Below are 13,336 nucleotides of genomic sequence, written 5' to 3' on the forward strand. Positions count from 1 at the left end.
CTGATAGAGATTGTGTTGAATCTGCAGATGAATTTGTGGAGCATCCATTTTAGCATTGAGTCTTCCAGTTTGTGAGCAGGAAGTATGTATTTCCATTATATAAAGCTTCTTAAAAACCTTTCTATGTAGTCTTGGACTTTTGTTTTCGTTATTTAAAGATTTATTTATTTATTATATATACAACATTCCTTCCATGTATGCTTGCATGCCAGAAGAGGGCACCAGATCTCATTATAGATGGCCGTGAGCCACCATGTGGTTGCTGGGAATTGAACTCAGGACCTCTGGAAGAGCAGTCAGTGCTCTTAACCTCTGAGCCATCTCTCCAGCCCCCAGTCTTGGACTTTTCAATGTACAAGTTTTATACTATTACGTTAAATTTATTAATATTTTTGAGCTATTGTTTTGTTAAATTTGCATTTATCTCTAGCATATAGAACTATAATAACTTTTTAAAATATTTATCCTACCTCACTCAACTTTGTAGAACTTATTAGCTCTAATTTTTTTTTGTGAGCCCTTAACACTTTCTGTAATGTAAGATTTTTCCTTATACAAAGTCATCACACTAGTTTTCTAATACAGATACCCTTTTTCTTTCCTTGCACCTCTCTCTAATTTAGTAGGTGTCCAGTAGAAGTGGTGAATAGATATCCTTGTCTCTCTTGATCTTAGGGAGAAAACTTTTATTATGTCAATATTAAATATGACACATAGTGTGGTTTTATATAAAAGACCTTGTTAGGTTTAGGAGATGAGCTTCTGTTCCTAGTTATCTTCTAGTTTATTGAGTGTTTTGTTATAAAAGAGTGCAGGACTTGTCACATGCTTTTCTGTGCTTGTTATTTAAGTATATTAGCTCAGGCTGCCATAATAAAACATAGGACTACTAGATGCCTTAAGCAACTTTTTAGTCATATTAGGGTTAGAAGTAAAGCCTATGATTTGGGCTAGTTTTGGTCAGGGTCAGTGTGCAGTCCCTCCTGATCTTACATTCCTGAGATAGATCTTACTTGGCTGTGGCACACAGTTAGTTCTCTTTCCATATTGCTGGGTTTTCTTTGTTAAGTTTCTGAAGATATTTACATATATATTTGTAAGAAGTGTTTGTCTGTGACTTTCTTGTGGTGTCTTTGTGTCATTTTGGTATTAGAGTAATAACAGTTTCATAGACTGAATTGAGTAGTGTTCCCTTCTATTTTTATTGGAAGAGTTTTATGAACCATTGTATATATTTTGATACAAGTATTCATTGTAGCAATAGCTACTGTTTTCTGACAAGTGTCTCAAGTTTTGCTTCTGGGTCTAAGCTATAATTGTGTCTTAGGTGAAGCAATTTATAATGATATTCTGGTTTTGTAAATGCTGAACTGTTTTTTTATCTTAGATGATATCTAAGATAACTGTTAATATGTAAAAATTCTATGTGGTAGCATTTGTCTTGTTTATCTAATAGGAATCAATTAATTTCATTGTAAAAAGTTTTTGTTATGGTTTTTTTAACCCCTCTATCCTTTTTCAAAAAAAAAATTTAATGCTGGTCATAAACATGAGGCAGAAAGTAAATAAAGTCTCTTTATTTTTCTCTTATGATTGATAAATTGTTTCATTACATGACTGGACTTGTTGAACCTTTGACAAATGTGAAACATTAATTCTTTAACTACAGGTTTTATTCAGTAAAAATATTTTTTTTGGCCTAACATTTAAAATAACTTTTATTCATTTGGACACTCTTGCACTAAATTGGCCTTTTAAAACATTCTGTTGATTACAGTCAGGATAATTTATATTTACTTTGAAAGTTTGGAAAACACATATATGTGTGTGTATATATATATATATACACACACATATATGAATATGAATATATATATATATCTCAAGGCTGGAAAACTACTAAGGCAGTGAAGAAATGGGCCTAGACCAAGTGGAGAGAATTCGATAGAAAACAGTGGGAGCCAACCTAGAATTCTCTACTCAATAAGTATAACCTTTAAACGTAAAGTAAAATAAAAATATTTTCAGAAAACAAAATTTAAGGGAATTTGTCACCAGCAGACCCTCACTAAAGGAAAAACTAAAAGGAGTTCTTCAGGCAGAAGGAAAATGATTCCAGATGGAAGCTCAGAGCTATCAGGAAGTAATGAAGAACAATGGACAGGTAAATATGTAGGCAATCAATAAATCATGTTTGTGGGATTAACAGCGATGTAGCTTGGGAGGGTAGTAAGTGGAGTTAATTTCTAAGGATCTTCAGTTGTTGAAGAAGAGAATAAAATAGAGAATAATTTTAGACTTTGATAGTTTATACTTGTCATTTGTTCCTACTAGTAGACCAGGAAGAGGGTCTATAACTACTGAGCTAACAAAATGGGGGAATTAGAATAATAAAGGGGAAGAAAGAAGAGAAACTACTCATAAGAATAATAAATAACAGACTTCTGAGCATACCCAAGTGAACATAGACTTACTGCTTGAATTAAAACTGTGTTCAGTGAGGGGCTGAAGAGATGGCTCAGAGGTTAAGAGCACTGACTGCTCTTCGGAGGTCCTGAGTTCAATTCCCAGCAACCACATGGTGGCTCACAACCATCTGTAATGAGATCTGGTGCCCTCTCCTGGCCTGCAGGCATACATGGAAGCTGAACACTGTGTACATAATAAATAAATCTTAAAAAAAAAACTGTGTTCAATGACAGTGTGGGTGCATGTTTACTTTCATGGTAGAGCACTTGTCTGCTGTGTATGACAGCAACTCAAAAAGGAAAAAACAAAACTATATTTAATGCTTTATGGGAGGTCTTAGCCATAGAAATAAGAAAGATAAAGATAAAAATGACTAAGATAAAGATAATTGGGTAAGAAGATAAAAAACAGTTACTTGTCATAACATGGTGACAGACTAGAAACCAAACAGATGAACTCTTAGAATTAATGAGTGTGGTTAAAGCCTGTTGTGCCAATTGAGTAGCTAGTTGGGAAAAAAATTAAAACTGTGTTGTCGAATCATTCTGTGTGAAAAAATCATTCCAAATGAATTATAGATGTGAATGTTGTAGGTAACATAATAAAGGAACTAATAACAGACAAGAGAAACTGTTCATGATTTGTGAGGAAGAGCTTTCTGCTAACAACAACAACGAAAAGAGCATGGAAAGTTGGCTGCAATAAAATTAAGAAGGTGGTAGATGATTAAGGAAATGAGAAGACCGGCTATAGGAAGGAAGTGAGAAGACCAGACCAGCTACAGAGAGGAAGTGAGAAGACCAGACCAGTTACAGAGAGGACGTGAGAAGACCAGACCAGCTACAGAGAGGAAGTGAGAAGACCAGACCAGCTACAGAGAGGACATGAGAAGACCAGACCAGCTACAGAGAGGAAGTGAGAAGACCAGACCAGCTACGGAGAGGAAGTGAGAAGACCAGACCAGCTATAGGAAGGAAGTGAGAAGACCAGACCAGCTACAGAGAGGAAGTGAGAAGACCAGACCAGTTACAGAGAGGACGTGAGAAGACCAGACCAGCTATAGAGAAGAAGTGAGAAGACCAGACCAGCTATAAAGAGGAAGTGAGAAGACCAGACCAGCTATAGAGAGGAAGTGAGAAGACCAGACCAGCTACAGAGAGGAAGTGAGAAGACCAGACCAGCTACAGAGAGGAAGTGAGAAGACCAGACCAGCTACAGAGAGGACGTGAGAAGACCAGACCAGCTATAGAAAGAAAGTGAGAAGACCAGACCAGCTACAGAGAGGAAGTGAGAAGACCAGACCAGCTACAGAGAGGAAGTGAGAAGACCAGACCAGCTACAGAGAGGACGTGAGAAGACCAGACCAGCCACAGAGAGGAAGTGAGAAGACCAGACCAGCTACAGAGAGGACGTGAGAAGACCAGACCAGCTATAGAAAGAAAGTGAGAAGACCAGACCAGCTACAGAGAGGAAGTGAGAAGACCAGACCAACTACAGAGAGGAAGTGAGAAGACCAGACCAGCTACAGAGAGGACGTGAGAAGACCAGACCAGCCACAGAGAGGAAGTGAGAAGACCAGACCAGCTACAGAGAGGAAGTGAGAAGACCAAACCAGCTACAGAGAGGAAGTGAGAAGACCAGACCAGCTACAGGAAGAAAGATGATACTGGAATGAAGAGATTGTACCCAGAACATGTAAATTCTACATGTTAGGGCTGGAGAGATGGCTCAGTGGTTAACAGCACTGTCTGATCTTCCAAAGGTCCTGAGTTCAATTCCCAGCACCCACATGGTGGCTCACAACCATCTGTAATGAGATCTGGTGCCCTCTTCTGGCCTGCAGGCAGAGTACTGAAAATACTGTATACATAATAAATAAATAAATCTTTAAAAAAATTCTACATGTTAATAAAGAAGAAGACATCTGTTTGAAAAACAGGAAAAAGAGCTAGTATGCTGGCATTTGCTTGTAGCCCAATATTCTGGAGATGATATTGAATTCAAGGCTAGTCTGGACTTCATAATGAAGACCCTGTCTTAAAAAAAAAAGAACATCAGGAAGAAATTTGAATGGACACATAATTAGAGACAATCTGGATTGCCAGTAAAAATGAAAAGCTATCATCAGATTGTGGATTAAAGCCACAATATATGGCATTGAACACCTTCCACAGTTGCTAAAATGTGAAAAACAGAATACTAAGAGTCGATGAAGTAGATGAATGCAAAGATAAGGATATACTGTTGGTTGAGGTATAAATTGTTCCAGTCACATTGGAAGAGTAGGTACTGAAGCTGAGCATACATGTATTGTATGACACAAAAATTCTACCACACAAGACAAGCAATGAGGTTCTTTGTAGCATTGTTTGTAATGTCCAAAATCCATCAAGAGCAGAATGCACAAGCTATGATACATTCATACAAGAGAATACAGATGTGCACCTGAAGATGAGCAGAACACAGCTAATGTTGAATGGTATTATAAATGCATTGTTGACTGAGAGGAGCTCAATGCAAATGAATACATGTTGTATCGTGTCATTTATGTCAATTTTAGAACCTTTCAAAACCATAGTATTAGAAATCAGGGTATAGTTATACTTGAGGAAGAGAGAAGAGATGTTAGATTGGTGTTAGGCAGAAGAGAGATTTCTAGGTGCTTATATTTGGGGATAGATGGTTATGGATGTGTTTATTTTGTGATGGTTTAGTGTGCTACATGTGAGTATTTTGTGTTCTATGTGACATGTATGTAAAGCCATGTGAGTATGTCTGTTGTGGTGGCGCCTGCAACTTACACAGATGTGCTGCTCTGTGCACATTGCTCTCTCTTTTGCCTTAGCAGAGGACAAGGTTGGGTTTCAGTTGAGACTTTGTTTGTTCCTTTGTCCACTTGTCCTTTATTACCAGCAGTCTAGCTCTGGTGATGGACACTGGACAGTGTGGGAGTTTGTAGCAAGAGGATTTTGAGACTGTCATACTTGATTGTTCCTGGGGGTAAGGTAACATTGAAGAAAAAGTCTCACGTCAGCATGACAGAAAATAATTCCAAGAGTTGTTACAGTGGTCAGGAATTAGCAACTTATTTTTTTAAAAATAGTACCTTAACTATGATATATTAAAATATGATTTAAAAAATATCACTAAAGCATGTTATTGTATTATAAGGAACATATGCAACTAATATGCTATTATACTAGCTGTGTGACCATGGGAAGCACATGAACTGCAGTCTGGCTCACATTCACATCCTGGCTTTGCTGTTTGCTTTTATTTTATTTTTGTGCCCCACTCTCTTTGCGTCAAAAGAGGGCGCTTGTTCTTGCAGAGTGCAAACGCAGTAAGCTTTTGAGCTGGATTGAATAGCCCTGTGTGTGGCATATGGTCTGTTTTAGCCTGTTAGGTTCCTTCTTATCATGTTGCTAATCCACTAATACTGGTATCTGTGTAAAGCTGAAGGCTTTAATGTGCTTACACTAATATTCTACCAAGAATATTCTATTCTTCTTAATCACCGAAGAAAAAGAAATGAAGCATTTTTGGAGTTAATCTTTGTTCTTTTTTAATACCATAATCCAACCCTGTTCTCTCTTTTCACAGTTTTCTATTGTAAAAATACTCACTGGAAAATATAAAAATTTTAAGAAAGATTAAAAATTATCCATAACTATATCACTTAAAAGCTTACGTTTAAGATTTTAGTACATTTTCTTCCATTTGCATGTCTATATATTTTTAGACTGTAGTTTCAGATAGAGCCATACATGCAGTTTTTCTTTTAATACATAGTATTTATTTTTATTATGGTTTCTTTATTATTTTAGGTAACTGCATGGTATTACATTTTAGTCTACATTATAATTTAAGAATATTATGCAGTTTCCAGTTAAATACTATATATGGTGTATTAAGTATCCTTTTTAATGTTGTTCTTAGGATGTATTTAGAGGGATGTAACTATATTTAGGGAGACACATTATTATGGCTTTAGATACATATGTTAGAAGTGCTACATGGAAAGAATATCAACTCATATTTCTGCAATACATACATGAGCCCGTTTTGTGTTACCGGGATTGGCAGTTACTCATTTAGAATACCCATTGTTTCTCTTTAGCACTTGTTTAGTGCCCAACACAGAAGCCTGACCAGACAGAGCCGGCGTCGGACGACTGCCGATAACAGTTTGATGGAACGCTTCTTGCAGGATGTTGTGCACCACCACCCAGACAACTACCAAGACAACAGGTAAGGTAGTTCAATGGAATATTATCCCATTTCATCCACCCCCACCATCCGGCTTTGTAGCCCAGGGCTTGTCTTGTTCGGAAATACTGTAGCCCAGACTGACTTCAAACTGTTTCTCAAGTGATGAGATTATATATGAATGTCCCACCATACCTAGCTTTTAAAGTCTGTGATTGAATTAAAAATAAGAAGTACAGCCGGTGGAGAGATGGCTCAATGGTTAAGAGCACTGGATGCTCTTCCGGAGGACCCAGGTTCAATTCCCAGCACCCACATGGCAGCTCACAACTGCCTGTAGCTTCAGCTCCCTGGAAGCTGACACCTTTACACCAGTGCACATAAAATAAAGTTAAAATAAATTATTTTAAAAAAAGTACAGCCGGGCGGTGGTGGTGCACACCTTTTTTCCTAGTACTCGGGAAGCAGAGGCAGGAGATCTCTGTGAGTTCGAGGCCAGCCTGGTCTACAGAGAGAGTTCAAGGACAGCCAGGGCTACACAGAGAAACCTTGTCTTGGAAAAGAAAAAAGAAAAGTACAAAGTTGTTTTGTTGTTTTTATGGAGCTAGGGACTAAACCTAAGTGCTCAAACAAGTCAGGCAAACACTCTACTCTGGATGCCTTCCCAGCTTTGAAGTGTACTGTCTTATTTAACCAATAAAAGCAAATAATTGCAAATGAAAGCTATTGGCTACAGTCTTGATTTAGGGTTAGGAGGAGAGTTAGCACTTACCTAGCCCTAAAGTGAAATTTTATCTAGTAACTTGCATTTCTAATTGTTTATTTTACTTTTGTCTTTAAAGATTTATCTGTAGGGGCTCTTGAGTGATGGCTCTTGCAGAGGCCCTGGGCTCAGTTCCTAGCACCCACATGTTGATTGACAACCACCTGTAAGTCTATAGACTTCCAGGGGTTCTGACACCCCCTTTGGACCTCTGCAGGCGTATATGTGGTGCACATACATGCAGACAAAACACTCATATGCCTATTATAAGAATACATAGTTTTAAATTTCTTTTTTATTTTTAAAGATTGATTTGTGTATATGTTTGCTCTTGCAAGCACGTGGATGCATGCACGTGTGTGTGTGTGTGCACCTGTATGCTGAAGTTTACTATTTTCTGGGCTGGGCTGGAAGCCGCCAACTCTCAGCAATCCACCTGTTTCTACCCATCTCTGAGCTACTTTCCAGGCATGTACAGAGTTCCTAGTTTGTTATATGGCTGTTGGGATCCAAATTTTGGTCCTCATGACTATGCAGCAAGTAGTCTTAACTGCTGAGCCATTTTTCCATCTCGGTTGTTTGTGTGATTTTCCTATGAGTCTGGAATGCTAGCTGAATTGTAGAGTGCTGCATTATAGTGAGTCCCTGGCTTCAGTCCTCAACCCTGCTAATGAAGAAACAATTCACTACAGAAAATATGCACAAAGCTATGCTTTTTCCTAAATAAATGTCTTAGGCTGACAAGTAATTTTGTGTTACTAAGGTGCTTTTTAGGTGTGTCATGGGATTAAATGTTAGGTAGCGGTGGAGCAGAATGTTTTGAAAGATTAGTAACAGAAAAGTTGGTCATAATAGGACAATATAGCCAAAGTAAAAATCTAAGTCAATTTTATATTGATTGAGTAGAGGACATATTAGATTGAATAGCCTCCTTACACACTCTGCCAGGATCTTGATGTCTTTTCAGAAGATTTTCAGTTAAATTTTTATTATATTTATTTTTTTCATTTGTGTATATCTGGAAGTTAGAGGACAACTTGCAGGAGATAATTTTCTCTTTTAAGTACCATGTATGTTTTGGGAATCATAGATAGGCTTGGTGACAAACATATTTACCCATTAAGCCATTTTTCTGGCTTTTGATAGCTACCCCCACCAATCAGCTTGTTTTGGTTGTTTTAATAAAAAAAATTTGTAATATTTAAAAATTAATGGCTAATTTTCTGGGCTAAAAGAACCCTAGAAATCAGACTATAGCAAGTATGCAGGATAAGCAAAGCAAAATGGGACATATCTACACAGACTTCCCTGAGGTGCACATCAGTAGTAGAAAAAGAAACATGCTTTGCAAGACACGAATCTAGAATTTAGAAATGATGAAGATGTAATGGGGAGATGTTTTTTGAAATGTTGTTTTTCAATAGGAACTGGTAGAAAGATAAGATTAGACTAAGCGTGGGATCATACATGAGACTTTCAGATTTATAAACCTCATAAGCATTTTTTCAACAAATGTCTGTACAACTGTCTTAGTTACTTTATCTTCCGTGGTAAGACACCTTAGCCATGGCAACTTAAGAAAAAAAAGCATTTAACTTGGGACTCTCGGTTTCTGAAGGTTAGAGGTCCACAGCATCATGGTAGGGAACATGGCAGCAGGCAGGCATGGTGCTGGAGCAGTAGCTGAGAGCTCACATTCAACCCACAAGGAAGAGGCAGAGAGAGAGAGAGAGAGAGAGAGAGAGAGAGAGAGAGAGAGCGAGCGAGCTAACTGGGAATGGTGTGGGCTGCTGCAGTGACACACATCCCCCAACAAGACCACACTTTGTAATTCTTCCCAAACAGTTCCACCAACTGGGGACCAAGTATTCAGACATATGAGCCTATGGAGGCCATTATCATTCAAATCACCACAGCAACTATTTCTGTAGTTTAATTTCATAGGACTTGAACTTCTAGGCGGGAGTGTATAGATCATTATAAATCAGCAGTTCTCAAAATATAGGTCATGACCTCTTGGGGGTCAAAGGGCCCTTTCACTGGGGTCACCTAAGACAAACAGAAAATACGGATTCATAGCAGTAGGAACTGGAGAGGTGGCTAAGCTGCCCTGGCTGCTGTTGCAGAGGTCCTGATTTCCCAGCACCTGCATGGTGGCTCACAGCCTCTGTAATGGGATCTGTTGCTCTTTTTTGGCATGCAGGTGTACATGCAGACAGAGCACTCATAAAAAATAAATTAATGAAAGCAAAGTAAAACAAGGATTCATAACAGTAGAAAAATTACAGTTATGAAGTAGCAACAAAAATAATTTAATGGTTGGAGGTCACCACAGTATAAGGAGCTGCATCAAAGGGTCACAGCAGTAGGAAGGTTGAGAATCACTGCTATAAAGCCTTTATTTTTTAACTTTTCATTTTGGGATAGTATATCAGACTTACCAAATACATTGTAAAACTGATATAGAAAAAGTTGAGCGCTGACCGTGCAGTTAAACTAGGACCCTCTCTATGGATGCTGCTGCTCGTCTGTGGCTGCTGCTCTATGATGATGTCTGTGGCTGTGCTCTTGCTGTGTTCTCCCCTGTGCTGGGACCACCAGTGCTAACACTGCACTGAGTGTCCTTCACCCTTGTCATTTCCTTATTACTTACTAACTTACTAAGGCTATGATACCTTTTAAGAGCACTGTATTTATTTTATGACCAGCAGCCCGGTTTGGACTTGTCTGGTGTTTCCCCATGACTAAACTGAGAGGATACATTTGGACAATAATTCCTCAAAGCTGAGCTTGTCTCCTCCCTCCTTATATTCCTCTCTCCTGCCAGCCACATCCCTTCCTGTCTTCATTTCCCTAGTGCTGGGATTAAAGGCTTGGGACTCCCAAGTACTGGGATTAAAGGTGTGAGCCACCACTGCCTGGCCTCTAGTGGTTTAGCTCTGAACTTTGATCTTCAGTCAAGTTTTATTTGTTAAAACACAAACAAAATATCACTACATTTTTCCTTTTGGTCTAAAATGAAAAAGGAAAGTTTATAATATAAGAAAAACTACATTCAGTAAGTACAATAATTATACAATATATACAGGCAGTAAGTACATCAACAATGTCTAGTCCATTTGCATTTGACAAATTCAGAGAAAATACTCCATTATCTATCCTATCTTGGTGAGTCCAGAGTATTGTATTGCTGGGGAACCTCCTTCATTCAATGGCCTTTGAGATGATGGGGTGGCCTTGGGTACTAAGGATTTTGTTTTAACAAGCATGCTTGGGTTTAGAGAAGGAGAGAGTGGCATGTAAGCACAAACCCAGCTTTAATCTGTAACTGGACCGGGACTACAGAAAGACCACTTGCAGTACATGTCTGTGGAGAAGAGCAGGAACAAACATCTGGGAAGGTTTATGGAATTTTACTGTTGGAAATGTGATATACCAATAGGCCAGTTTACTCTTTTTCTTGGAACATTTTTTTTCTGAATGATTTGTCATTTTTCTTCAGATGTCTCATTTGTCCAGTGGTCTTTGGATTCCTTAGTTGGATACCTTTATTGTCCTGAAAAGACAGAAACAAAACCCTTCCCCAACTCTAATTTTGGGGAGGTTCTCTTTTGGCAAGTTCTATCTGATCTAGTGAAAAGCATTTGTTAGTTTATAGGTTAGTTTAAATGAAATGGCCATGCTGCTTGATGAACAATCGTCTCTTCTAATTAAGTTATTTATTAAGACCAATTAGAATTTGTGCTATAACAATTATGTTTATTACCCACAATCCAAATAAAATAAATTACCAAGGGGCTTGAGTGAGGGCTCAGCAATGAAGAGAAATTAACTGCTCCTGCAGAGGACCCCCCAGTCAGTTCTCAGCATCCCTGATGGCTTTCACTCCAGTTCCACGAGATCCAATACCCTCTTCTGACCTCAGCAGGCACAAGGCACACACTTGGTGCTCTTAGATACATGCAGACAAGACACTCATACACATAAAATAAATGTAAAACACTTTTTCAAGAAGATGGCTGTTTTAGTTTGGGTTTCTATTGCTGTGGAGAGAGACCATGATTATGGCACCTCTTATAAAGGAAAACATTTAATTGGGGTGGCTTACAGTTTCAGAGGTTTAGTCCATTATCATCATAGCTGGATGTCATGGCATGCAGGCAGACTTGGTACTGGAGAAAGAGCTGAGAGTTCTACATCTTGTTCCATAGGCAGCAGAAGGAGTCTGTCCCACTGGGTGTAGCTTGAGCATCTTAGACCACAAAGCCTGCCCCTACAGTGACACACTTCCTCCACAAGGCCACACCACCTAATAGTGCCACTCCCTGTTGGCCAAACTTTGAACACATGAGTGTATGGGAACCATACCTATTCAAACCACCACAGTGACTTATGGAATGAAAACAGTATTGCTTCTGATAGGTTAATAAAAGAGCAGTGTAGGGACTTGTGGCTAAAAGTACCTGCTGTGCTTTCAGAAGAGCCACCTTTGGTTCATAGCACCCACATCAGGTAGCTCCCACACACCTGTAACTCTAGTTCTAAGGGCTCTACTGTGTCTTCTGTCCTCTACAGATACCGGGCACATATGTGGTGCACATACATACATGTGGTGCATATATGTGGTGCACATACATACATGTGGTACATACATTTGGTGCACATACATGCATGCAGGCAAAAACCACACGTAAAATAAGTCTTTAGAAAAAAATAAAAGCAGTTGCTGATCCATGTACACGTGCTTTTAGACAAATGTGGCATTTCTCAAGTCTAAAAATGCTTAGTTTTTCATTTTTACCCCCTTTCTTTGGAGACAGGGTCTCACTATATAGACCTGGCTGGCCAAGAACTTAGTGTGTAGACCAGGCTGGCCTCAGATTCATAGAACTCCACCTGTCATGGCCTCCCATGTGTTGGTATTGAAAGAATGCACTGCCACACCCCAGCGTAGTTTCTAATTATTATAGAATTTATTTGGTTACTAAAGTGCTAAGGATTTGTTTATTACTTTTTATGGTAACATTATTTCATTACATATTTTAAAAGTATTTAATGTAAAAAATATTAATAGCAAAAACACAAAAATATGGAATCCTTCACAAATTTGCACATCATCCTGGTGCAGGGACCATGCTGATCTCTGTATCATTCCAATTTTAGTGTGTGTGCTGCCAGAGTGAGCACCTGTTGTGTGTTTTTCAGACAGGCGTCTCTGAATACATCCCAGCATATACTTGATATGCTCCAAGTCTCTGGAGTTCTGAGATTACAGAGGTTTGCCACCTTGCTGTTGCTAAACTTTAGAATTAATATGTATGTGCAAGAGGCTACAGCTTGGTGCTGAGTGTCTTTGTCTCACTCCCTTATTTTTTGAGATGATCTCCCTCAACCTGGAACCACCTGGGATACTTCCAGCTCATCCTACGCTGGAGCTATAGATGTGCGCTCACTGCCTTGCCTGTTTCTGGTTCTCATGTGGGTGCTGGGGACCCGACCTCGGGCCCTCATTCAGCAGTCACTCTACCATTGCAGCCATCTTCTCCAGCTTTAGGCTGTAATCTTCTAAAGAAAATTATAGCAGAAAAATTAAAAGTGCTAATAAGATTTTTAAAAATTAACTTAATTGGCCAGCCATGACGGTGCATGCTGTTAATCCCAGCACTCAGGAGTCAAAGGCAGGTGGATTTCTGTGCATTTGAGGTCAGCCTGGGTTACAAAGTGAGTTCCAGGATCGCCAGAGCTGTTATACAGAGAAATCCTGTCTTAAAACCCCAAACATAAAAACAGTAATTTAAACTTTTGAATGGAAACTATGGTATATATAGGCCTAATTCAGAGTGAGCATTAAACAGTGACTGAGTCATAGGCCAGGTGTGATGGTATTTTGCCTTT

General features: G+C 38.8%; 1 protein-coding gene and 1 non-coding gene across 2 annotated transcripts in view; one reads left to right on the forward strand and one right to left on the reverse strand.

Moving 5' to 3' along the window:
• The first annotated feature begins 2,058 nt into the window (after positions 1–2,058).
• The window catches only part of Zdbf2 (zinc finger DBF-type containing 2), a 24,855-nt gene continuing 13,577 nt past the window's right edge, over positions 2,059–13,336 (forward strand). The window contains exons 1-2 of the mRNA XM_087903683.1: positions 2,059–2,164; positions 6,590–6,720. Coding sequence (XP_087759809.1) covers positions 2,120–2,164; positions 6,590–6,720 — 176 coding nt within the window. The 5' untranslated portion in view covers positions 2,059–2,119. The remainder of the gene's footprint in view (positions 2,165–6,589; positions 6,721–13,336) is intronic.
• On the reverse strand, positions 12,525–12,628 carry LOC125416494 (U6 spliceosomal RNA). Its single transcript, XR_007236908.1, has one exon. It is a non-coding gene; the product is annotated as a U6 spliceosomal RNA (small nuclear RNA).

This window comes from Myodes glareolus, chromosome 1 (assembly GCF_982192425.1).
Source record: "Myodes glareolus chromosome 1, mMyoGla1.1, whole genome shotgun sequence".
NCBI classification, from domain to species: Eukaryota; Metazoa; Chordata; class Mammalia; order Rodentia; family Cricetidae; genus Myodes; species Myodes glareolus.